The sequence below is a fragment of the Coregonus lavaretus genome (genome assembly GCF_964263955.1).
Source record: "Coregonus lavaretus genome assembly, chromosome: 30".
NCBI classification, from domain to species: Eukaryota; Metazoa; Chordata; class Actinopteri; order Salmoniformes; family Salmonidae; genus Coregonus; species Coregonus lavaretus.
The window spans coordinates 6,821,510-6,848,584 of NC_140017.1; the positions used below are offsets into that span (position 1 = coordinate 6,821,510).

Genomic DNA, 27,075 nt, shown 5'->3' on the forward strand with positions numbered 1-27,075 from the left:
TAGACTACTTCTTCCTTTTGAAAACAGATTAAATTGATTGTCCTCATGGTCTGTAATTGTGCTCTCCTTTCCCATAGGCATCCTCCCACCACAAGGACAAGCCTCTCCCCCTGCCTCCAGCCCTGAGGAACCTGCCGCCCCCTCCTCCCCCAGACAGACCTCTCTCTGCCGGGCCTGACGGGTGGCTCGGCAGACGGCCACTACCCTGCACCCCCCTGGGGGAGCTCAAGCTTCCCCCTGCCCCGCCCAACCGCAACCTGGCCGACTGGAACCCCAGGCCAGTGCCCAAGGCCCCCGGACAGCCACCCGGTGTGGGAGACACGCGGGGGGTCCGGGAGCTCTCCAACAGACACTCCCTCCCCCTGGCCCTACCCTCAGCCCTAGACGGATGCACGGACGGACAGAAGAACAACAGCTCGCTCAGTCTGGACCATCAGCTGGTGACGGGAGCCAAGGTCTAATACTAGCTTCTATTAGAGCAGTTGATTTAAATGTGGTTTCACAGACATGGATTGAATCTATACCAAGACTGTGTACAATTGTGTGTGAATGTGTAGGGATCACAAATTGGTATTTACAGAAGTAGGACTTTAGCTGTGTATTGTCTGTCTTCTATGTTCCTCACCAGAGTTTTGCAGGCACGGCATCTGGCAGTCAGGAGTACGACAACCCCAAAGTGAAGCCTTCTGCCTCGGCCAATGCCATCTACGCTCTGGCAACAAGGTATAGTACAGTACACACACTCCTCTCATTGCTGTGTAAATGTGGTATTTCCTGTATAGGGCCAGTGTTTTTTCCTGACCAAGTGACTTTACCCAGAAAACTCTGTCCTAGGTATAGCCTATCCTCAGAACCCAGAGTTTTCCCTGATCAGGTCACAAAATCCATTGGCCCTGGTTATATTAACTGTCCCCTTCTCTCTCCCTGCGTTGTCAGACCCCATCCAGGTCTGAAGCCTGTGGCTGGGGAGGAGGCCTATGAGAGTGACGAGGAGTCCGACTACATGATCCCCACGTCTCGGCCCGTCCTGGCCCCCATGGCAGCCCCCCTTGTGGTGGCAGAGACCCCAGTCCCCAAACCCCCCCAGGCCAGCTCTCTTAACTCATGGTAAGCACCCTCTGCTATAAGGCAGTATCCCCGCTCATTGAGAAACATTGAAAAGTGTCACTGTAAGTTAATTGATAACTTTGATGATATCGTAGGGATACTGTGTGCATCTTCAATTATGTATTTTCTTATTCTGACAATTGATTGCCCGTCAATAGTGAAAAACCCAACAAGTGTAAAAATATATATATATAATAAAAGTAATATCTGCCCATTTGATGTCATGTCCTCTTAGTCTCCCTCCCCTTCCTGTGTTTGGTAGGCCCATGCTGAATGACCTGGATGAAGGACCTCAAATGTATAACGCCCAGGCCCTCACAGCCTCCCTGCCTCACCTGGCCAGAGACTCTGGTACTGCCCTACCACAACACTATGGCTGCGTGCCAAATGGCACCCTATTAGTGCACTACTTTTGACCAGTACTTTATGACCACTCTGTTCTAAACCCTATCTGCTTCTGCTTATTATAAACACGCATGCAGTATACCCCATCTTTGCTAGTTCAGCACTCCAGCTCTATTCTCATTTTAGCCCACCGATCTAGCCCACTGTATTCTATTCTAGCCCACTGTATTCTATTCTAGCCCGCTGTATTCTATTATAGCCCACTGTATTCTATTATAGCCCACACTATTCTATTATAGCCCACACTATTCTATTCAATTCCATTCTATTCGAAGAGATTAAAATGCCATTGTTTCATTTCGCCCTTCTGACCACACTGTGAATCCCTCCGTTCCCCAGATTGCTCTGAGCTGCCCCCCCTGGCCAGTACCAATGGCCCCATCTGGGAGTCCCCCTGCCCGGTCCGGGAGCCCCCCGAGGAGGTAGAGGAGGAGAATGGCTACGACATCCCTAAACCAGTGTTTGCCGTGGCCCGACGCACCCTCTCCGAGCTGGGGGCCGCCGCCTTCAGCCGTCTCTCCATGGACAGCGAGCCCGGAGCGTCCACCTGTAAGGCCCCCAACAACTCTGAGCCGGTGATATAGTTCATTTGTAAGGTCAGAGGTTTCAATAGGGGGTAGTTAAAGAGCCGCATGTGGCTTCAGAGCCACGAGTTTCAGACCCCTATAGTTCATTTGTATTTTTTCCTGACCTGATCTGACCAGGGAACACTGGGCCCTAGGTAGTTTATTTGATAGAGACCATGTACAACAAACGGTGCATCAGATTTGAGCTAGATGAATAGCCAATTCTTATCTGCAGTTGTAAGATATAGGCTGTTAGTAGAGCCTAGAGTTTTTTCCGGCCTAGTCATGTGTTGAGGAAAAACTCCTCGCCCTGTGCGTCTCAAATGGTTGACTAACTCTGGGTATTTAACCAGGTTGTCCCTGGTGTTGTATTCCTATATTTATCCATTTTAACTCATAGAGCACCCTTATACCGTCTTCAAGACTTACGATTGCGAATCAAGATTTGGGCAGGAGTACTGAATTGTAATGTGGATGCTGCTTGTTGTTCTGTGGTTTGTGATGTGAATGCTGTTCTATTCTCCTCCCTGTTCTTCTAGCCTTCTCAGAGTCCAGCGACGCCCCAGAGCGGCCTCCCAAGCCCCTCCCCCGCCGCATCAACTCAGAGCGCCGGCCCAGCCCCATACCTCCTGGATTAGGCACTGGAGGAGGAAAAGGAGGTGGAGGAGTAGCCAACCCCCAGATTACCAGCGAGATCGAGCATCTCATGAGCCAGGGCTACACATACCAGGACATCCAGAAAGCCCTGATGATTGCACAGAACAATATGGAGATGGCCAAGAATATCCTGCGCGAGTTTGTCTCCATTCCCTCCACGGCGCACATTCTTACATAGTACCTCCTCTGCTCCAGCTCAGCCCAAAGCCCATCGCCTACGGTACTAGCGCTTCAGTGCTAACTGGAGCCCCTGCAGTCTCATCTCCAGCACCCTCTCAAAGCTAGCTCACTGCTAACTGTGTGTGACTCCGAGCCCTGCACTCCACGCGTGTCCGGACGCCTTTTGTAATGTGCTGCAGGGCCGCTCTTCATATCCCATGGGGTGAAGTGGTGATGAAGGCTCATCCCGCAACCGAAGCTTCGACGGTCTTTCTCAGTCGTTTTCGTGTCCTCTCGAGGCCTCTCTACCGAAATGTAATCGACACCTCGCAAAAAAAAAAAAACATGTACGTGTGTCTATATAAGAATTTAATATATAACAAAATATATATTAAATGTGTATAATGTATACATATATATATATATTTCCAATGAGTTCCGCTTCGAAGGTCTTTTTTTTCTTCATGTTAAGGATAGATTGCAGAGGACAAAGATAGTGGTTCTTTGAGACTGCTCTGAGGGAGAGAGCACCCTTCTATAGTCCCCAGCCCTCTGAGTAGAGAGACGGATTTGGTTTAGCATTCAGAAGCAGGCGTTTCCTAGACTCACAGCAGAATATTTGGCAACATGTCAAAAATGGCCTTTAATGATATTGCTTCGATACCTTTTGGGGAAATTAATCTGTGTGTTGTTGTTTGCCTCACAGTAGCATGATGTTAGTGTTAAAGGTCTGGACTGTCGTCTCCAGTTATGTGGGGGGGGGGTTGTTTTCAAGTGATCTACAGCTATGGGAAAGGTTAACCCACAGGGTATGTGTCTTTGTCTGGGAAGTGTGTTAGGTGTGTCTGGCCATTAACTTGGCTAGTAGGGTAGGGACGCGTGATGGCTGACCTAGCTCACGATTGACAATTTCACTTAACCCCAGTGAAAAGCAAAGCTGTGTTTGACTGTGTTATTAGCTATATGCATCATTTTCTACTGTGGGTAGTATTATTTCCTACATCTAACCACCCCTAATCACCTTGTCAGTGATTTTGATGACAAAACTGGGACTGGGAAGCCTGTGTTTAGTTTTTTCAGTAAGACGGTTTTTAGAGGCAGTCCTGGCTCCACTGTTAAGCCATGCAAATGTGTGATACGAACTTCAAATGACTTTGTCTGTGTTAGCACAGTGGGGGGGGGGGGGGGTTCTCTCTCTCTCTCTCTCTCTCCCATTCTGTCAGATCTAATCAATCGAAGCCATCTGGGAGGTCCCGATTGGACAATGACCCAATCCCTCTACTATTCCTGTGCAAAATGAATGTGGAATGAATCGTTCTTCCTTAAATGTAGTGCTCTTTCTAAACACACTTCTCTCTACCAATCGTCTGAATGGGAGGGGCAAAGTGTACTGAAATCTAATGGTGAGAGAAAAAGGATTGACAGATTCTATTAAAGGCCCAGTCCCGGGCCAAGATTTGATGATGCATTGAAAACAGCTCAGACATGAGGAGAGCTTCGTCCGAGACGTATACCGAAGCTGTTCAGCATTGTGGGGAAAAAATGTGTTGTCCGTTACTTTAATAATATATTATTATTATAATGATCGTTATTGTTATTATTAATTCAGAAGTGCTTTACTGCTGCTACTATTGTTAGTGCTATACAATTAAGCCTTAAATGTACATTTGTGAATATTTTTGTTTAACCTCTCTTTTTTAAAGTGACAGTATCTAATTTGTAATCTTTATTTGGTGATGTAGCATACTTGAAATTGCAAGCAGCTTGGGTTGTGCAAATCAAGCTGACTTCAGTTGGTTTCCCATCTTTAGGATAGTGTTGGACTGGATAGCCTTTAGAGGAATTAAGATGACATCATAAATGGCACTGTCAGCATATTGACCTAAGTGGTAGCATCGGCAAAACGAACAATGTGATTGATGAAAAGGAACAGTGTCATAACTCAACCAGACGTCCACTTTAAAGGGGAGTACATCTAATCTAGATGAAATTGGGAGTTGTGCGAGCGTTGTCATTAAGGATCAGCTTAATTGCACAGCTGCAAAAAGCCCAGTAGCTTAGTGAACAAGGACATGTTGAGACGCACGCCCAAAATGTTGACGAGTTGCAGCCCATAAAGGAACGGGAAAGAAAGTTGCACATTCTATACAACTCTTATTTATTTTCGTAAACCTTTTCGGTCACACAGTGACAGGGTTATAAAGAGTGTATTACTTCATTTTTCCTATAGAGATATTACAACCATTGTTTGGGTCAACACAACAGCAGGGTTTGTGGACCAGTTGGGAAAGTGGACATTTTGTTCTATGTTTTCGATTGTTAAACACTTCCTGGTTGAAGGAGGACAAACACATCTTCATCTGTAACTAGGGTTGCAGAATTCCTGAAATGTTCCCAAAATTCCCAGGTTTCCCAGAAATCCCAGTTGGAGGATTCCTAAGTTTTAGGATTCCCTCCCTGCTTGTTACCTCCTGATTCCAGGACAACCTGGGAATTGTGGGAATATTTCTTGAATTTTGCAATCCGATCTGTAACTCAGGAATACCATTTGTACAAGACAAGTGACTTTTCACATGGACTGTTCCGACTAGTCTTGACTCAATAATGAGTTGACAACACATTGTTAAACTAACCAATGCACTCATTGAATACAGTAGGTGCATCATGTTCCTGTGTGTCTAAATGATAGGTCTTCATTCACTTTTGAGTTTTCCGATTCAGTGGTTATAGGGCCTTCAGAGTTTCAACGCAGTCGACAAACTTCTATTTTTGGGGAGGCCATACCGATGAATATTCGAAATCCACACGTATTGAATTGACAAAAGTAGCCTATGAATAATTGTCATTATAAAGTGCACACCATCTTGTGCTGACTGCTATTACATTGTTGGTTAAAATGTAAAAATTGCACTGGCTCAAATCCCCAGACTTTTCTCTCCAGGACAGGTACTATTGAGGTACATTGGCTTCACCCCTAAAGGTAGAGAAGCTCATTTAATGGGATTGCCGCCAGGGCTGTAGAATCATCGTATAGGCTAGCTTCTCAACTGTATCTCACAGTCTCCAGACTGGAAGAGGTTTGTGGTGTCCTTAGTTTATTTTTCTTCTGTTATTAGTTGCCTTGAGCAAAACGTTGACGTAACTTTTGAATGCACCATGTTCAATAGGGATTGTGAGGTTTCAGAACAGAATCGCTTTTCCTTTCATCTTGATTACTGTACTGATTCTTGTCTATGTATGAACATGTATGTATGTATGTATGTATGTATGTATGTATGTACAGTGTCTTCAGAAAGTATTCATACCCCTTGACTTATTCCATATTTTGTTACAGCCTGAATTCAAAATTGATTACATTTTCTTTTTTTCTCACCCATCTACACATAATACCCCATAATGACAAAGTAAAAACATGTTTGCAAATGTATTGAAAATGAAATGCAGAAATATCTAATTTACATAAGTATTCACACCTCTGAGCCAACATATGTTATAATCACCTTTTGGCAGCGATTTACAACTGTGATTCTTTCTGGGTAAGTCTCTAAGAGCGTTGCACTCCTGGATTGTATAGTATTTGCACATTATTCTTAAAAAAATTATTCAAGCTCTATCAAATTGGTTGTTGATAATTGCTAGACATACATTTTCATTTTCATGGTTTTTCAAGCAGATTTAAGTCAAAACTGTAACTCAGGCACTCAGGAACATTCACTGTCTTCTTGGTAAGCAACTCCAGTGTAGATTTGGCCTTGTGTTTTAGGTTATTGTCCTGCTGAAAGGTGAGTTCATCTCCTAGTGTCTGGTGGAAAGCAGACTGAACCAGGTTTTCCTCTAGGATTTTGCCTGTGCTTAGTTCCATTCCTTTTAATTTTTTTATCATGACAAACTCCCCAGTCCTTAACGATTACAAGCATACCCATAACATGATCCAGCCACCACTATGCTTGAAAATATGGAGAGTGGTACTCCATAATGTGTTGTGTTGGATTTGCCCCAAATATAACCCTTTATTCAGGAGAGAAAGTGAATTGCTTTGCCACATATTTTGCAGTATTACTTTAGTGCCTTGTTGCAAACAGGATGCATGTTTTGAAATATTTTTATTCTGCACAGGCTTCCTTCTTTTCACTCTGTCAATTAGGTTAGTATTGTGGAGTAACTACAATGTTGTTGATCCATCCTCAGTTTTCTCCTATCACAGCCATTAAACTCTGGAACTGTTTTTTAAAGTCACCATTGGTCTCATGTTGAAATCCCTGAAAATGTTCCTTCCTCTCCAGCAACTGAGTTAGGAGGACGTCTGTGTCTTTGTAATGACTGGGAGTATTGATACACAATCCAAAGTGTAATTAATGACTTCACCATACTCAAATGGATATTCAATGTCTGCTTTTTGTTCTTTTTTTTTTTCATCTACTAATAGGTACCCTTTTTTTGCAAGGCATTGGAAAACCTCCCTGGTCTTTGTGGTTGAATCTGTCTTTGAAATTCACTGCTCAACTGCGGGACCTTACAGATAAGTGTATGTGTGGGGTACAGAGATGAGGTATTCATTCAAAAATCATGTTAAAGTATTATTGCACACAGAGTCCATGCAACTTATGTGACTTGTTAAGCACATACTTTGCATGGACTTTAGTCTTGCCATAGCAAAGGGGTTGAATAATTATTGACTCTAGACATTTTCAGCTTTCGGAAAAAAAATCCACTTTGACATTATGTGTAGGCCAGTGATACACAAAATCAAAATCTTATCCATTTTAACTTCAGGCTGTAACACAACAACAAAATGTGGAAAAAGTGAAGGGGTGTGAATACTTTCTGAAGGCACTGTAAGTGTATATTGACCTTTTTTCTGCATACTATACCAATTTGTGCTACGATACTGTCACTTTAAAAATGAAGTGTATAGTTACTGATAAATGTGGAAATTGGTGTTTTATTTCATTTTGCATTCCTGTGCATGTGATTTTATTTGTTATTTCTTTCCCCAAAGGTTTTTGGTTACTTTTCTGAATAATTCTGTGAGCAGTGCCATATGTTTATGTGTCGGTAATGTCCTCCTGATGACTAGAATAAGGCATTGTCTGTGTAAGTCGCTCTGGATAAGAGCGTCTCCTAAATGACTAAAATGTAAATGTTTCAGCCCGTTGGTCTAACAATCGAAGATAGTCCAGTATTGCTTCTTACCTATTTGCACCCTTCTGCCTATTGGACAACGTCACCACATTACACATCAAACGCCTTTCCTCAATTGGAATTGTTGAACTTTTTACCAGAAGAGGGAGCTGTCTGTCCACGATGCCATTTTTCTCTTAAACAGTCAAGGCGTTTATTTAACTTTTTGATGGTTTTTAATGCTCCTTACTTTGGAAGTATGCACAGTGCTATACTGTTTATTAAAATAATAGGTAAAGACGTCATGTCTCAGTCTCTGTTTAACGGTACTTATCCATTGCTCAAGGACTGTGTTCAGCTATCTCTCTCTACTCTGGTTCACACGTGTCGCGACACCTGTGTTGCAGAAAAATACATTTTTTTCAGCTGTCTAGTTTTTAAGCCATGTTTTATACATAACATGTCATTGGCTGCTGATTGTGCCCCAGGCTTGCTGTTGGCTTGGACTTTTGCAGGACACTTGTCCAATCCCAAATCAAACCCTAGCCCTTGCCCCCTATGCACCTTTAGGAGTAATATGGTAAATTGCTCCTTCTCGCTCTCTGATAGGAAAGGAGGCATTTTCTGCATTTTGTATTTATCGAATTCCCTCAGTCCTCTGTAAGTGCATAGGGTGGATTTGGGATTGGGCAAGTGTCCACCTATCTCTCGCTGCCTTACTGCTTTAGTTTTTCTCACCAAGGTCTAAACTGTCATCAGTGCCACCACGTCCGCTTTGGTTTAAAACATCTGTCTGTAAGGCCATGCATGTGGATGGTCCGATAATGGGCACCTTTCAGAATCCATTGTTTTTTGTTATGCATTTTCCATTATAAAGGTATTTATTAATTTACTGCTGTACTCCTCCCCCAAAACTTCATGAAATCATGTTTTTATTTTCTGGAATTTGAAGCATATATATACTTTGCTTTGCTGCATTTATTTTGTCCATAATCATTTATCCTGTTTTTTTATTTCCTCTATGTATCGATTATCATAGACATCCCTCAATTTGATGAAATCATGTCTTGTCACTTGAATCACAAAGAAAGGACCAAGATAGCCCAACTGGGTTTATACCTTGATTCTCTACCGTTCTCCCGAGTCCCTATACATGAAGTCATGGATTTAACAATGGTGGAAACTACCTCAAACGCTTACACTGAATGCTTTTAAATCCATGACAGGAGTGTGCACATGTACACTTTGGGAGAAGGGTGGAAATCGGAACGCAACCTTGGACTTTAGTTTCTACAGTGAACTTGAACATGATTTAATTATCCACATTGGTGTGCACTTGTCCTCCATTTCATCTCCCAGTGATAAGCGGATGCTCTGCCAGTCCACCTTGCTGTCCAACTACAACAGTCATCCCTGCGTGAACACCAGGGGGCGATCTTGGTCTTACTTGCTTGCTCGTCGTTCGTTCCTCTATCTGAACCTTAAGTAAAACTCCTTGGGAAGAATTGTTTGCACCATTTTAGTGTTCTTAAGAAAGGTCTAAGATCTGTTATGCATATAGACCCGGTACAACCAATTCTTGTTCCCCTCATCTTACTTATCTAAATATGTTTTAGTACTGTTGGGAAGTAATGTGGGAAACATGGGAGATGACCAGATGACCAGTTACTATAGTACAGCATACATTCCTGTCTTCACAAGCCGAAAGTGATCTCTTTTAGCTGTGTTTATATTTGGAGTATATACTATACAGTATTCTTTCTATCAATGGATTTCTAGTTGTCAAGATGATGTACAATCTTTTCAGGCTTAAAGAGATACATTTTTCATTGAACAGGCATTTTTATTTGGCATTTACTTTCAAAAAAATGTTTTTACAAACAAAAGGAATCCGTTCCCCTGTCCTGAGGTTAATCAGTCTTTGCAAGTCATAGACATTACAAATAATTTAAAAAATATTCAAAATAAACACTGATAGTTCTTGTCAAACATCAAAAAAGAAAAATCTTGAAAAAGGGGAGATATTGAAGGGAAGTAGAAAGAACAGAACATACATTTTACTTCATACTATCAAAGATTGATTGTCATATTTGTCTCCTCAGACTGGACAGTAACATATATGATTGGGAGGACCATGAGTAAAAAAAAAAAAAAAAAAACTTTTGATTGGCCCTAATGATTGATGCGGACTTAAGCAAACCAGCTTTTAACCTGTAGTGTCATGAATTATTAATAAGAGGAACTTCTGGGTTATGTGTTTTAACATGACCATGAGCGAGCTCTTGTAAGCTCTGACGAAGGCCTTGAGGCCGATACGTAAAGCTTAATAAAGAGCAGTGATACTAGCAAGAGCAGTGTGCTGGTTTCTTATTTTTTTTCTCATGTTATTCAACTGTTACCATGCACCTGCAACAAAGATAGCTCAGATGTGTGAGTGCCTGTTTTTAAATATAGTTTATATTTGCCATTGAGGAGAGTGGGGTAAGTTGAGCCATTTATTAGATTTAGCATCTCTCCATCAAGGAAAATATACTGTTCTTTATAACAAAGATATCTACATATATGTCAGGATGTTGTGTATCCCTGGAAATAATCAGAATTCATGTAATCATTACAGTTATGAAAACGACTTGTCCAAAGAAAGTGGTCTCTTGGCACAACTTACGTATGGGGTATTAAGCCGCGTACACATTTCTGTACTGAATGAAATATTACTACTACCTTTTTTAAAACCATGTCTATCTTTATTTCCCAAACACAATTCAACACGATCACAATCGTTTTTCTTTAAAATGATTTTAAGCATCTTTTAACAACTACTTAAACACTTAAATTTGCTCAACTTGCCATTGGCTCAACTTACAGTGCCTTGCAAAAGTATTCATCCCGCTTGGCATTTTTCCTATTTTGTTGCATTACAACCTGTAATTTAAATAGATTTTTATTTGGATTTCATGTAATGGACATATACGGAAAAGTGGTGCGTGCATATGTATTCACCCCCTTTGCTATGAAGCCCCTAAATAAGATCTGGTGCAACCAATTACCTTCAGAAGTCACATAATTAGTTAAATAAAGTCCACCTGTGTGCATTCTAAGTGTCTGAAAGGCCCCAGAGTCTGCAACACCACTAAGCAAGGGGCACCATGAAGACCAAGGAGCTCTCCAAACAGGTCAGGGACAAAGTTGTGGAGAAGTACAGATCAGGGTTGGGTTATAAAAAAATATATGAAACTTTGAACATCCCACGGAGCACCATTAAATCCATTATAAAAAAATTGAAAGAATATGGCACCACACCAAACTTGCCAAGAGAGGGCCACCCACCAAAACTCACAGACCAGGCAAGGAGGGCATTAATCAGAGGCAACAAAGAGACCAAAGATAACCCTGAAGGAGCTGCAAAGCTCCACAGTGGAGATTGGAGTATCTGTCTACAGGACCACTTTAAGCCATACACTCCACAGAGCAGGGCTTTACGGAAGAGTGGCCAGAAAAAAGCAAACCCAACACCTCTCATCACCCCGAGAACACCATCTCCACAGTGAAGCATGGTGGTGGCAGCATCATGCTGTGGGGATGTTTTTCATCAGCAGGGACTGGGAAACTGGTCAGAATTGAAGGAATGATGGATGGCGCTAAATACAGGGAAATTCTTGAGGGGAAACCTGTTTCAGTCTTCCAGAGATTTGAGACTGGGACGGAGATGCACCTTCCAGCAGGGCAATGACCCTAAGCATACTGCTAAAAAGCAACACTCGAGTGGTTTAAGGGGAAGCATTTAAATGTCTTGGAATAGCCTAGTCAAAGCCCAGACCTCAATCCAATTGAGAATCTGTGGTATGACTTAAAGATTGCTGTACACCTTAGCGGAACCCATCCAACTTGAAGGAGCTGGAGCAGTTTTGCCTTGAAGAATGGGCAAAGCTCCCAGTGGCTAGATGTGCCAAGCTTATAGAGACATACCCCAAGAGGTTAGCAGCTGTAATTGCTGCAAAAGGTGGCTCTACAAAGTATTGACTTTGGGGGGGTGAATAGTTATGCACGCTCAAATTCAGTTTTTTTGTCTTATTTCTTGTTTGTTTGACAATAAAACATATTTTGCATCTTCAAAGTGGTAGGAATGTTGTGTAAATCAAATGATACAAACCCCCAAAAAAATCCATTTTAATTCCAGGTTGTAAGGCAACAAAATAGGGAAAATGCCAAGGAGGATGAATACTTTCGCAAGCCACTGTACCCCAAGGCAAACATTTTGACTATATTAGCCCTCATGCTAGGTTTAGGACCTCATATTGAAGCTTATAGAGACCCCAACAGATGTATATAACAATCTTAAAATACTACTTTGGTTTAGATACAAGCATCATGAAACTTCTAACACAAAATTCGTTTGACTTGGTGAAAAATACGTTAAAATAAAACTTAAACCAGAGATTCCCAGACAAAACAAACAAAACATGACAAAAAAAGATAACAAACCAAACTAAATCAGTGCACTGGACATTCTCAAATAACGATAAACAAGTGTGAAAGAAAATAAGCTATTGTGCTCGCTGTGATTTGTAGAATGAGGCTGAATGTATAAGACAGACAGAAGTTTACGAACTGGAAACATATCAGCGTGATTCTAACCTCTTATTTACAAACAGTACAAGGACTAGACAGCAGTTTATGGGAGAAGAAAAAGTAACCAATGACACTTTGGCTTCATCGGAACTCTGCTATTGGCTCTTGTAGTACAAAACAGATAGGAATCGGGACCCCTTATCCATGGATATTTCACTACATATCCTTCCTTCCATGAAGAAATCACTGATTTGACCTGATTGGATAGGCCTTCACCTATCCAAGTCACGTCAGCTCAGTGATTACTCCAATGAAGGAAAGAAGGAAGGATGTAGTCCAACATATTCAAACAGGGCCCATCTCTCATAAGATAACAGAAGATGAGACAAGGCCTTACATGTTCATTCACAAGGCCAAAAACAAAGGGAAAACAAGTCTAAGGTTAGTTTCAGGGGTAAGTAAAAGCTACTGTTAAAAAAAAGGACTAAACTAAAACGGAATTCGCTAAATGATATGTGATGTCACAACCGATATTGTAGTCCACTTTGAGAACATAGCTCTAAAGGTTGGATGTTGGTTTACATGGGTAGCAGGCTGTATACATGTAGACATGTCATTATGCACCCATGGCCCCATGGTTTCAGTGTACAGACCTTAGCAAAGTAGGAAGTAAAGGCGGCCAATCACGTGCAGAAGAATAGTAGGTGGAACTCTAGAGTTAAGCTAGCTCTGGTCCAGGGCATTAGTTCACGTTCCTCCACTATGCTGCCGAGGAATGCGCACTAATGCCCTGGACCAGACCTAGCGCAAAGCCTACACAGACGTCTCTCCCTCAACAAGCACCAAACCCAAAACCAACAAACTCCTAGCCATGTCTTTTTAAAAGGTTTTCTCAGATTATTTTAAATAAAGAAATATATACAGAATATAATATATACACTTCATAAAGAGCAGTTCCAGGGTCATCTTCAGTGATTGGTTGCCTGAGTTGGCATTAAGATTAAGGTACAGGTATAAAAAACAGTCGCTCTTATTTTGTGCTCTAACTGGAGTGCATAGAAGAACCCTATTCATGAAAATTGCTGATCCCAGATCTGTATGTGCTAAGCCCAGCTTCTCTGTCATGTTCTTTGTTATGCAAATGACAAAACATGACAAAGTATGAAATGGCATGACTGAACATGACTTAAGATAACGTAGCCACCTCGTTTGGTAGCCACTGCCATGATAAAGAACTATGAATCTGGGATCAGGTTAGAGAACTACAGCACATCAGATGAGTTGTCCTGGGAGTTGTAGGCTACAAGGCATCAAAGGATCCATCCCACCCTGAGAGAGTGAACTGGACTGGGAGCAGCTGCAGCAGTCGCCCCCTCACACAGCCACGCTCACTTCTGCACGTCCATGTACTTATCTCCCTTTACTCCAGAGGACACACACACACACACAGAAGCGAAACAATGTGTAAATGTGCTAATGGATTGTATCATAGGACAGCTGGCAAGGAACATTCAACACCTTCAACGCAACATTGTATTGTATTGTATTAACCACTAATGTTCAGATACTAAAAGATACAATTTTAACTATCATTTTGATGAGTGGTTGTACAATGGTGGTAAAAAATAGCTAGTGTCCATAGTTACCTGGTCACTAGGGGACTTCTTGTCTCCGTTGACACCTAAAAGCACAGCCTCCTCTGTGTTGTCATTCTTCATCTCCACCACTATGCTGCCCTTATTCGGTTTGGTACTAGAGGGAGAGCTCAGAGTCACCAACATGACCAATGTAATACCCTTTTCACACTACTAAGCCAAGACAACCCGAGCTGGCCTGTTTATGCCTCCAACATATTGTAGTTGCGATACTAAAAAGGACAATAAACTATCCGAGCCAGCACACTATGGTTCGGGTCAGCACGATAGTGTGAAAAGGGTATCTGATTGCAACTATAATGACACATCAGGTAAAATCATGAAGAAAAAAAACCCATCAATGACAATTAGTTATTTTAGAGGTATCCTCTGAGGCATTCCAACAAATTAAGCTCTCTGATTAGAGTTAATGATTCCAAATAAGTTTGCAAAATTAAAAAACTTTCCCTAAAAATGCACAGCTCTTCCAGCAATCCTGGTTGGAGGATTCCTGGAAAACCTTGGAATTTTGCAAAACGTAAAAACATTTTTTTGGTGGAAAACACACTTACAGATCCTGCTTGCCCGAACGCCCACATGGGATCTTTCCCTTCTTGTACAGGAAGTACATCACACTGCCAAGGATAGCCAGCAGGAGAATACAGATGATGATGACAGCGATGATCACACCGCTACCCTCTGGTGGGACAAAGAAGAAGAGGCGGAACCACGGGTCATTTCCTGTTCGGTAATTGCTTTATGATAACATCATCCTCTTAAGGGGTTTCTGATGATGCTTGTGCAGTTTGTGTGTGTGCGTGTGTGTCATTCAGGAGTGTCGCTTGCATCATTCAGAGACAACAGCATGCACAGGTGGCGGTGGTGATGAACAGGCGTGCAGTCTCTGACCAGGTTGTTCATCATGGAATAAGTTATTTACTGAGGACTAAAGATCAGTCAGAAGAAACACTTTCCAGAGTTGGGCTGCTTGGTTTCTCTGTCAGAGAATACCAACCAGAACTACAGTAGGAGGCAGCATGACAAAGGGAGAGAGAACGAGTGAGGGAAGGTAAAGAGGTGGATGGACCTCCCCTGGAGGATGGATGCAGATGTAGATGGATGGATCCATTTCCATCAAGGGAGAGAATGGGTGATACCACTCCATTCTCTCAGGAGGGGGTTTGTACTCAAAATGCTCCAGATGCAAATTGAACTTTTTTGCCTGGTTTAGCTTAATTCTGGGGGGGGATTATGTTTCTGATGATTCATGAAGCATCATACAGAGAAAATATTAAAATGATAACATTGTAACTAACACTATAAACTATAATTCTAGATGTAATAATTTTCCACTTGATCATTTATAAGTATCTTTCCACATAGATAAAGTTGTGTAATACAGTACATTTTCATACAGTATTACAAAGTCACAAACAGAGAGATCCTATTCAATTATTAATTATTCCATGTCACAGGTGTTGCCTCCTGAGTAGAGACTACAAAGCCCTCCCCTGCATAGAGAATGAGAGTGCTGTGGAGAGAAAGAGGGAGAATGCAGGCTGTGGAGGGTGATGGTGGTGGCTGAGGGTTCAGTCTAGGCAGTGTGAACTGGGTGGAGCGAGGTGTGGGCAGGGCAGCCTTCTAAGCGTGCTTGGTGGGTGTCAGCATCAAGGCCCAGGACCAAAAGTCACAAACCTTTCTTGACTCTCTTCGGAGGAGTTACTGGGTTTACTGTTGTTACTGGTGCTACCACTGTTACTGGAGCTAATGGAGTTGTTACTGGACAAACCACACGGACACAGTTATCACGATAATAAAGCATCTCTATGGCAACCTAACACTGTTAACAACTGTGCAACAACTGCCTTGTCTACTTCTCATGGCTCTAATCACTTGTCTCCTCTTTACAAACACAGATAGGCAGGAGACAGGAACCAGGAACGGCTCTGCAGTCTGCACCCTCCAAAAAATGCCCTAATCATTTCCAGGAGCGGCAGCACTGGCTATTTAATCACATTTTGTCTGCAAAAAAAACAACAACAAACAGGATTTTCCCTCAGAGGGACGGAGGCAAAGATTTCCTGGCGTGACGTGAGTGGTCTGCTGAGGTAATGGGAGTCAGGAGACTAATGTTGAGTGCACTTTAACCATCAACGCATGGCTACAGTTTCAGCCTCGCTCCTGATCTGTGTGCAAACAAGACAGATCTTTATGCAATATGGCAATATGCAGCCATTTAGTGAACATAGTCCGAAATAGGATGACAATGTAGTAAAAGTTCTATGGCCGGTTTCCTGGACCCAGATTGAGCCTAATCCTGGACTAAAAAGCATGCTCAATGACAGCCCAGAATCTCCATTGAAATAGCTTTTTAGTCCAGGTCAGGACTAGGCTTAATCTATCTGTGTCTGGAAAGCCGGCCCATAAAGATTTAATTGAATCTAACATCTAATTATGATAGTTATCAAAGAACACATCAGGATATGTTTGTATTATATGACGGATCAACACATGGAAAAAAAAAGCAGCTCTCGCACACCAGTTAGTCAATAAAAGGTTTCTCAACCATCAACTTCCTCATCAGTAGAAAACTTAATGCACCCATAGAGAACATTTAATTGTGGTTTTAATTATGATTTTGCTAATTGCTAAAAGCATCCGTCGCATTTTTCCTTTTCTTTCAATTTTTTTCTGCCGGACTCACAGAAACAGCTACACTAGATCATTAACCGCTCAACCACAAAATGGTGAAAATCTGATTGAGCACAGGGTGTGTGCATGATTGATAAATGAAGTTCCTTGTTGCAATACTATGGTCGTTTTTATTGCAGTCACACTACACAAGTGATCAGATCTCACAATGCTTGGCACATTTTTTACATCCCGTTGATATGATATAGCGATCTTCTGGAATGTGCAGCACAACTGCAATAAAGACGATGTGAAACTCAACCAATGCCATAGCAGTGATGACAGTGAGTGTTATCTACTAAAAGAGTGGAACACTTACCTGTAGTACTGGGAGCTGACAAGGTCGTTTGGACAACTGAAAACAGGCAAAGGGAGAGTGACACTCTCCTGTTAGCACACTGACAGTTTGAGGAAAACTAGGAAAGGGTAAGGGGGATACCTAGTCAGTTATACAACTGAATGCATTCAACTGAAACGTGTCTTCCGCATTTAACCCAACCCCTCTAGCAGCTTTACTAAAGATGGTTTGAAGCTCAGGTTCAAGTTTTCTGTCATGTTTCCATGAATCAAATAATTTGGTCGTTAGTATATTCTGCCTGTTAATTTTCTCTTAACAGTCAAACCGGACATGATGACATAAAATATACAAGACATGACAAATAAGATAGTGGACAGACAGAACTTACTGGCTTTGATGCTGAAGGAGATGGAGTCTGTGCCATGGTCATTAGAGGCGTTGCAGTAGGCTGTGATGTCAGAGGTCACCTTGACTCTCACCACACTGAGAACCCCGTCTTCTGTCTGTCTGTGGGACACCTCCTTCAGGATCTAGCACACACAGGGAAATAAAGCACAGATAAGACCAGAAACCGAAACATTGGGTATGTCCCAAATGGCATCCTATTCCCTATAAAGTGCACTACTTTTGCCCAGAGCCCTATGGGCCCTGGTCAAAAGTAGTGCACTACAATGGGAAAAATGTGGGACAAATGATAAACATTATTGACAAATGCTGATATATCGGTGCAGAAAGGAATGTTGAATGTGAGTTGCTTTGTCTATTATCATTGTTACAGGAAATGACCCAGGTAGCCAGGATCGGAACAGATCTGTGTGTAAATAGATCAAAAGAAAAAACACCATTGTCCCTCGTTCCTTCTCAGCTAGTCTAAACATTGTCTGTATGAGCTGACCCAGAGAAGCCCTCTTTTCCTTCTGGTCTGTCTGTCTGTCTGTCTACCTGTGATTCGTCAGAGGAGCTCCAGGTGATGACAGGGGTTGGGTATCCTCTAGCGTGGCAGCTCAGGTTTAGGGACTTCTCTGTGCTCTCCTCCAGGACTGTGTCTGCTGACTCCTTGATCTCTGGGGGTCCTGCATGGAAGAGGGGGACGGAGGGTTAGTTGGGTGTGTGTGTGTGTGTGTGTGTGTGTCTGTCTCTGTGTGTGTGTGTGTGTGTGTGTGTGTGTGTGTGTGTGTGGGCTCACCCTGTACGAGGACATGTAAAGAGCCACTGGTCTCCAGTCCTTCCAGTGAAGGCACCTTCACCACACACACGTACGTCCCCATCATGTCAAACACAGCATCCTTCAGGATCAGTGTGTGGCCCTCTGCAACTTTTTCTCCTTTCTAAACACACACGCAAACACACACACACACGTCTATGAGGGAAACAATAGAAATCAAGCACAACCACACCTCTTAAAGAACATTTATGAGATTCGAAAGACACAGGGAGATTCGAAAGACATACTCGAGACAGATATCAGGGGGCTGTGGGAGCTGTTTTGTTAGACATTATCGATCATAGTCTGCTTCTGAAAAAACGTGTGTTATTGCTTTACATCCTCTGCCATATTGTGGATCGAGAGTTACCTATCTTACAGAATAAGGCAGGAGTTATTTAATGGAAGCCTCTCTAACATAAAGCAGGTAGAGTTTGGCATACGTCAAGGTAGCTGTCTTGGCCCCTTACAAAAAAATATTTGACTAATGACCTACCACTAGTATTGAGTAATGCCTGTGTGTCTATGTACACTGATGACTTAACATTATACACATCAGCTACCACAGCAAGTTAAATCACTGCAACACTGAACAAAGTGCTGCAGTCAGTTCTAGAATGGGTAGCAAGTAATAAGCTAGTCCTAAATATCTAAAAAAAAACTAAAAGCTATTTGGGACCAAACATTAGCTAAACCCTAAGCCTAATCTAAATCTTGTAATGAATAATGTGGCAATTGAGCAAGTTGAGGAAACTAAACTGCTTGGTGTAACCCTAGATTGTAAATTGACATGGTCAAAACATATTGATTCAACAGTAGCTAAGATGGGGAGAGGTCTGTCCGTGATAAAGCGCTGCTCTGATTTCTTGACATCACAATCAACAAAACAAGTCCTACAGGCCTTAGTTTTATCACAGCTGGACTACTGCCCAGTTACTGTATATGGTCAAGTGCCACTGAAAAGGACATAGGCAGATTGACTGCATCACTACTTGTCTTTGTGAGAGGTATTGCCATGTTGAAAGCAGCTAATACACAGCTCAGACACCCATACATACCCCACAAGACATGCCACCAGGGGTCTCTTCACAGTCCCCAAGTCCAGAACAGACTCTGGGAAACGTGCTGTACTACATATAGCTATGACTACATAGAACTCTCTTCCACATCAAGTAACTCAAGTGAGCAGTAAAATCAAACTTCAAAAACGGATAAAACGACACCTCATGGCACAACACAGAATGTGAAGAGACACACACACACACACACACACATACACACACACACACACACACACTCACATTGTAATGTTGAGGTATTGTGGATTTTATATTGTACATTTGTATTAAGATAGTAATAATGTAATAATTTATATAATATATTGTATGATGTATTGTTTTGTTGTGAGGTAATTGTTTTAACCCTAATTGGATCCTAGGAAGAGTATGGGGATCCTAATAACTACTAAATACTAAATATCAGCAAAGCTAGATCGCCTCAAAAAATTTAATATACAGTAACATAGTGTAATATAACTGTGTAGGAATATAGCGTTTGGCTCAGTGGCCTACTGTAATTTACCTTGAACCATTCAGTGTGTGTGGGCAGGGAGGACATGGCGTTGCAGGTGGCCATCAGCTCCTCTCCCTGGGCCATGACATGGGTGTCTTTTGGAATCAAAATAGCCAGGTCCAGATCTATAGACACACAACATCCACTGCTATGAACACTGCTACATTACTCTATATATAGTAGGCCAATGTTAGTAACCAGATCGAAGGGGCAATGGTATACATTGTTACCATTCAGTTTCACATTTGCAACCCCACAAAATCTTCTTGCGACCCTCCCAGGGGGTTGGGACCCCCAGTTTGAGAACCACTGCACTACATTACACTACATTTCACTACAACTGCAATATTTAGGCCAGGAGTTTTTCCGGAGCCAGGGAATAACTCTAGCCCTGGCTACTGTAGCTCAGTTGGTAGAGCATGGCGCTTGCAACGCCAGGGTTGTGGGTTCGATTCCCACGGGGGGCCAGTATGAAAAATGTATGCACTCACTAACTGTAAGTCGCTCTGGATAAGAGTGTCTGCTAAATGACTAAAATGACTGTAAATGTAATGTCATAGATCATAACGAGGGTCCTAAGTTTATCCTGGTCATGTCACAACTCCTGATGCTACTAATAATGACTAATGTCCCAGAAATGTCTACCGGGCCATACAGGACGGTTGCACCATAGGAACGTCTCACTCACAGTCGACGAAGAGCTCTGTGTTCCCTTGGGTTTCTTCATATGTGTCCAGGTCCAGTGCTGTACACGTGATGTTGCCGTTGCTTAGCCGCGTCACGGCTTTCAGGACCAATACGTTCAGCTCAGATTTCATTTCCTCCTACAGTGTTGTGTATGAACACAAACATGCACGCACGCCACACATGCACACACACACAATGACACACACAATCCACATCTACAAGTAATAGGCACATCCAATCACTTACAGTAAACACATGAAAAAATATATATATACATCTGTTTATGGTTGGAGACACAGAAAGCATTTATTTTTTATTTCTACATGGGACTAGGAGTAGGCATGGGTTTCTTACCATATTGTGCATGAATGTAAAGGGTGGTTGAGGATTCCCATCGGCACGGCAATGAACCTCAACTGTGTCCCCTTCTTTGACATGCCCCTTTGGTGACTCCACCCACACATCAAGAGAAGTGGTTGGATCTGAAGAGATATATATATATATATATTTTTTTTTTTTTTTACCTTTATTTATCCAGGCAAGTCAGCAAGATGTAAGACCTAATTCTTGTTAACAAAGATGACCTGGAAAGTGGCAAGTGTGGCCTTATCAAGTACAGTACAAGACGAGAGACCTCACAACTTGACAGAAACACATGGAGACAGCACAAACAATCCGAAAATAAAAACGTTGCACTGCAGCGTAGTTGCTTGTATTTATGATTCATACTTCTCGTTGAGACTTAAAAATATTTGAGATGGGACTGTACTTGTGTAAGTCTGTGACTGCATGTGTATAGTTTTCTACTGTCTCCATATGAGGGGGGACACATTAAGAGGGTGCACAGTAGACTCACAATGGACAGTGATGTTGATCTTGTTGGTCTCAGTCATCTTGGTTCCACCAGGGACAAGGTAGCTGACTTCGCAGTAGAACAACGAATCCTTGTCTTCCTTGACCACATTCAGGTGAAGGTCACTCTGGACAGTGTACAGACCACTGGACTCCTTAGTGACCAGGGTCACCACACTGACCTCTGTGAGATATGCAGCACATATGGAAATCAGAGAACTTGAGTTACTGTAGAAGGGTAGATGCTTGCACATGTTGATGTATAATAATGGCCAGGTTGAATACATGGGGTTGTCTACTATCACACCTTTTATTATCTGTTTTGAAATATAGTTTTCTTTATTCATTTCCAGCTCAAATCCACAGCCACATCTCATATTCAGGCACATGCAACAGACATCTATTTTTCCAACAGGCATGATCTGTGTCATACTAACCACGGATCTTTGTTTTTTAAGTTCACCATCAAATTCTTGACTGAAGTCAATCTGCTTTTCGTCTTTGATAAAAAAATATGTCTGTTCTTCCTTGTGAGATCTGAGGCATTCGAAATATGTTTATTATTGTCACGTTGTGGAATTGCTAGCTGTTATTATCAACTCTGTTTCACATAGCGTAGATACTAATGTCAGAGGGTGTCTATGGACACTGTGGTCCAAGCCTCGGTAGTACTCACTGCCTGGCGTGTTCTGCAGTGGGCTCTGGTTACGGTACCAAGTGATGTTGGGCCTGGGGTAGCCATTCTTAGCCTCACAGCTCCCTATCTGTGGAGAAAGATGACGTTACACGGTCAGTGTAAACCCTTTTCTCCTGAAAACCATGCACTCGATTTTGGGGATAAAAAGTTGTATTTTAAATATTTGATACAATAAAACCAACATACTTTGCATTTCTCTAAATAGTCAGTGTTATAAGCCCTCAAAAGTTACAAGCCCTTACCTTATCCCCATGTTATACCCTAAAATCCTCACTGACCGTAGCTATCGTTAACAATGTGTTGTTTGTTTGTTTTTACCTTAGATGGGTTCTCATTGCTGACAGAGATCCCAGAGTGCACCCCCTCAATGATTGGATGATCAGGTGATTCTAGAGAGGAACAATGGATGACATCACATTGGGAGCAATAGCTAGAATACTGCAGTTGTATAAGCATGCCACATGCTTTTTATTCCAGGACTAGGCTAAATCTGGGTCCAGGAAACTGGCCCTAGAAATGGGTGCATCACACTCTTACCGAACACCTTGAGCATGGTATGTCCCTCCTCGTTTCCCGCTGACAGCCCGTTGACCTGGCAGATGAACTCTAGCTCATCCTCCAGCGTCACGTCCCTGATAGTCAGCACCACCTCGCTGCTCTTCCCATTCCCATTCACACTGATCTTGTCTGTGAACTGCCCGCCCTGGTCGACTACCTGCATGGTGCTGTCTCCGTAGTAGATCCTCAAGCGGACGTTGGTCTTCGTGATCTACGATCCAAGTTGAAGGTAGTTGTCAAAGTCAATTGGAAAACAGTGCAGAGACAGAGGGACAAATCCTTGAGATCCATGGGCGTAAAGTAAATATTTGTGCCCATGTAAATCTCCCATTTACATCAATGTTAGCTGACACATAAATGTACAGATGGATCTCAAGTTAGGAGAGCTAAGAGAGCATGTGTTCATTTGTGAAACAGGGATCTGAGATGGAAGGGATGTTAGCGTGGTTGTGTGTGTGTGTGCGTGCGTGCTTGTGTGTGTGTGTGTGTCCTTGTGCATTTGTGTGTGTGACTACTCACCATGTACCACTGAATTATGACGTCGTCGGGGCTGTCTGAGACTGTGAACATGCATGTGATCTGGGCCGTGTCCCCCAGGAACACCTCCACTCTGTCCTCCATGTTCACCTTGACCTTGGCCCAGGCTGCTGTAGACACAAAGAGACAAGGCACATGTTTGAGATCAATTATATTGCAGGCAGACTGTGCAGAATCAGTCACGTTTAAAGACACTTTTCACGATGACGTGAACGTTTGTAGCATTGATCATACTTTAGTCATCATTTCTGTACCAACATTAAAAATGGAATCCGCAGTAGGGGGAAACAGCGCCGATGGCCACCCCACCACCGTCTTCTATCACATGTGCAATGATGTCAGAGGGGAAACAACAGTGTTAGTCGTTTGCAGTAACTTCTTTGTTGTTGTAATATCACAAACGGACGTGGCTGTTTCACCATTAAGGATTCAAGCTTTAAAGTATGCATGCGCGCACACACAAACACACACACACACACACACACACACACACACACACATACACACACACATCTGCCTGGCCTGACATGGTGGGAGCTGAAAAGAAGCAACAAAAAGCTCATAATGGTCCAAGAAAAAAGAGGCTATGACAGGAATTCTGGGAGCCCACCCATGTCCATATTAATGTGCTACATTCCAGTGTGTCACCGTTTAGGAAGGAAGAAAGACTCAATTTACAGACAGCATAGTGAGCCAGTGTTCGGCTCTCTCACAGAGGAATTAGTGGTTTTTCCCTCCAAGCGTCTCACAGTGTGAGGCATCGTAGGAGGACACACAGGCCAGAAGGGCCATTATGCACTTTACACATTATGCACTTTACACTCAATATGAAAGCAGACTCCTTCCTATGGTGTCATCTAGTACACGTCTCTTCCTGTTGAATGCGGAATGAGGAAGAGCTCTGTGTTTTGGAAAGTTAGTTGTTTTGAAGTTTCTTAGTAGGAAAGGAAATGCCAACAACGAACAGTGAGCCATCGTGCTCATGCATAAAAAAAAACTAATAATGAAAGAAAAGCATTGTAAGTTTGAATTTTGTAAAGTTAGAGGTGGAAAAATGATTATCAATCAATAATGACAAACCTCCTGGCATTGACAACTTAGATGGAAGGCTACTGAGGATGGTAGCTGACTCTATAGCCACTGCTATCTGTCATATTTTTAATCTGAGCCTAGAGGAAAGTCTTTGTCCTCAGGCCTGGAGGGAAGCCAAAGTCATTCCGCTACCCAAGAGTGGTAAAGCGGCCTTTACTGGTTCTAACAGCAGACCTATCAGCTTGCTGCCAGCTTTTAGCCAACTGTTGGAAAAAACTGTTTGACCAAATTCAATGCTATTTCTCTGTAAACAAATTAACAACATATTTTATTGTAGCATGCTTATAGAGAAGGGCACTCAACATGTACTGCACTGACACAAATGACTGATGATTGGTTGAAAGAAATTGATAATAAGAAGATTGTGGAAGCTGTACTGTTAGATTTCAGTGCGGCCTTTGACATTATTGACCATAACCTGTTGTTGAGAAAACATATGTGTTATGGCTTTCAACCTCTGTCATATAGTGGATTCAGAGCTATCTAACTAATAGACCTCAGAGGGTTTTCTTTAATGGAAGCTTCTCTAATGTCAAACATGTAAAGTATGGTGTACCGCAGGGCAGCTCTCTAGGCCCTGTACTCTTTTCTATTTTTACCAATGGCCTGCCACTGGCATTAAACAAAGTATGTGTGTCCATGTATGCTGATGATTCAACCATATATGCATCAGCAACCACAGCTAATGAAGTCACTGAAACCCTTAACAAAGAGTTGCAGTCTGTTTTGGAATGAGTGGCCAGTAATAAACTGGTCCTGAACATCTCTAAAACAAAGAGCATTGTATTTGGTACAAATCATTTGCTAAGTTCTATACCTCAGCTGAATCAGTTAATGAATGGTGTGGCTGTTGAACAAGTTGAGGAGACTAAATTACTTGGCGATACCTTAGATTGTAAACTATCATGGTCAAAACATATACATTCAATGGTTGTAAAGATTGGTAGAGGTCTGTCTGTAATAAGAGATGCTCTGCTTTTTTGACACCACACTCCAAAAAGCAAGTCATGCAGGCTCTAGTTTTGTATTTTTTTTATTTTCTAGTCAGGTGGTTGAGTGCTGCAAAGAAAGACCTAGTTAAGCTGCAGCTGGCCCAGAACAGAGCGGCACGTCTTGCTCTTCATTGTAAATCAGAGGGCTAATATTAATACTATGCATGCCAGTCTCTCTTGGCTAAGCGTTGAGGAGAGACTGACTGCATCACTTCTTCTGTTTTTTTTTTCTTCTTCTTTTTATAAGAAACATTAATGTTGAAAATTCCAAATTGTTTGCATATTTAACTTACACACAGCTCTGACACACACACTTACCCCACCAGACATGCCAGCAGGGGTCTTTTCACAGTCCCCAAATCCAGAACAAATTCAAGAAAGCATACGTATTATATAGAGCCATTATTGCATGGAACTCCCTTCCATCTCATATTGCTCAAATGAACAGCAAACCTGGCTTAAAAAAAACAGATAAAGCAACTCAGTGTGAGTGCCCCTTATTAGATGCATGTTCTACGTACAGTGCCTTTGGAAAGTATTCAGACCGCTTGACATTTTCCACATTTTGTTAGGTTACAGCCTTATTCTAAAATGGATTAAATTGTTTTTCCCCTCATCAATCTACACACAATACCCCATAATGACAAAGCAAAAGCATGTTTTTAGAAATTATTGCTAATTTATAAAAATAAAAAAAAGAATTCAGACCCTTTAGTCAGTACTTTGTTGAAGCACCGTTTGCTCCAGACGTGACGCTTGGCATTCAGGCCAAAGAGTTCAATCGTGGTTTCATCAGACCAGAGAATCTTGTTTCTCATGGTCTGAGAGTCTTTAGTGGGCTGTCATGTGCCTTTTACTGAGGAGTGGCTTCCGTCTGGCCACTCTACCAACCAGAGATGGTTGTCCTTCTGGAAGGTTCTCCCATCTCCACAGAGGAACTCTAGAACTCTGATAGAGTGACCATCAGGTTCTTGGTCACCTCCCTGACCAAGGCCATTCTCCCCCGATTGCTCAGTTTGGCCGGGCGGCCAGCTCTAGGAAGAGTCTTGGTGGTTCCAAACTTCTTCCATTTAAGAATGATGGAGGCCACTGTGTTCTTGGGGACCTTCAATGCTGCAGAATCTTTTTTGTATCTTTCCCCGGATCTGTGCCTCGACACAATCTGGTCTCGGAGCTCTACTGACAATTCTTTCAACCTCATGGCTTGGTTTTTGCTCTGACAAGCGCTGTCAACTGTGGGAAGCTGGTTGAGAGAATGCCAAGAGTGTGCAAAGCTGTCATCAAGGCAAAGGGTGGCTACTTTGAAGAATCTAATATCTTAAATATATTTGTATTTGTTTTTTGGTTGCTACATGAGTCCATATGTGTTATTTCATAGAGTTGATGTCTTCACTATTATTCTACAAGAAAATAGTAAAAATAAAGAAAAACCCTTAAATTAGTAGGTGTGTCCAAACATTTGACTGGTACTGTATGTGTGCGTGTCTTCATTTTCACTTTAATTGGTTAGACAGTTCACATGGAGGGCACATTAACACTCACTGAGCACTTTTGACCTCAACACCACAGTGACAGCCAGGTTATTATCTCTCCGTCCTGTCCTGCACCCACAGTACACCCACATCACACACACACACACACACACTTCTCTGGGCCCACCAGAGGCTAATGGAGGAA

General features: G+C 42.3%; 2 protein-coding genes across 2 annotated transcripts in view; one reads left to right on the forward strand and one right to left on the reverse strand.

Annotated features, from left to right (window-relative positions):
• LOC311105362 (E3 ubiquitin-protein ligase CBL-like) overlaps window positions 1-10,360 on the forward strand; it is a 35,626-nt gene extending 25,266 nt beyond the window's left edge. The window contains exons 11-16 of the mRNA XM_084147493.1: window positions 78-455; window positions 629-723; window positions 937-1,107; window positions 1,370-1,458; window positions 1,852-2,061; window positions 2,618-10,360. Of these exons, the coding sequence (XP_084003619.1) occupies window positions 78-455; window positions 629-723; window positions 937-1,107; window positions 1,370-1,458; window positions 1,852-2,061; window positions 2,618-2,913 (1,239 nt within the window). The 3' untranslated portion in view covers window positions 2,914-10,360. The remainder of the gene's footprint in view (window positions 1-77; window positions 456-628; window positions 724-936; window positions 1,108-1,369; window positions 1,459-1,851; window positions 2,062-2,617) is intronic.
• Window positions 10,361-11,891: 1,531 nt separating this feature from the next.
• LOC311105366 (cell surface glycoprotein MUC18-like) overlaps window positions 11,892-27,075 on the reverse strand; it is a 55,340-nt gene continuing 40,156 nt past the window's right edge. The window contains exons 2-17 of the mRNA XM_084147499.1: window positions 23,297-23,424; window positions 22,757-22,988; window positions 22,538-22,608; window positions 22,199-22,286; window positions 21,527-21,706; window positions 21,025-21,152; window positions 20,672-20,807; window positions 19,993-20,108; window positions 18,394-18,535; window positions 18,150-18,280; window positions 17,596-17,737; window positions 17,229-17,264; window positions 15,914-15,997; window positions 14,791-14,917; window positions 14,231-14,336; window positions 11,892-14,002 (exon numbers count right to left, since the gene is read on the reverse strand). Of these exons, the coding sequence (XP_084003625.1) occupies window positions 13,973-14,002; window positions 14,231-14,336; window positions 14,791-14,917; window positions 15,914-15,997; window positions 17,229-17,264; window positions 17,596-17,737; window positions 18,150-18,280; window positions 18,394-18,535; window positions 19,993-20,108; window positions 20,672-20,807; window positions 21,025-21,152; window positions 21,527-21,706; window positions 22,199-22,286; window positions 22,538-22,608; window positions 22,757-22,988; window positions 23,297-23,424 (1,877 nt within the window). The 3' untranslated portion in view covers window positions 11,892-13,972. The remainder of the gene's footprint in view (window positions 14,003-14,230; window positions 14,337-14,790; window positions 14,918-15,913; window positions 15,998-17,228; window positions 17,265-17,595; window positions 17,738-18,149; window positions 18,281-18,393; window positions 18,536-19,992; window positions 20,109-20,671; window positions 20,808-21,024; window positions 21,153-21,526; window positions 21,707-22,198; window positions 22,287-22,537; window positions 22,609-22,756; window positions 22,989-23,296; window positions 23,425-27,075) is intronic.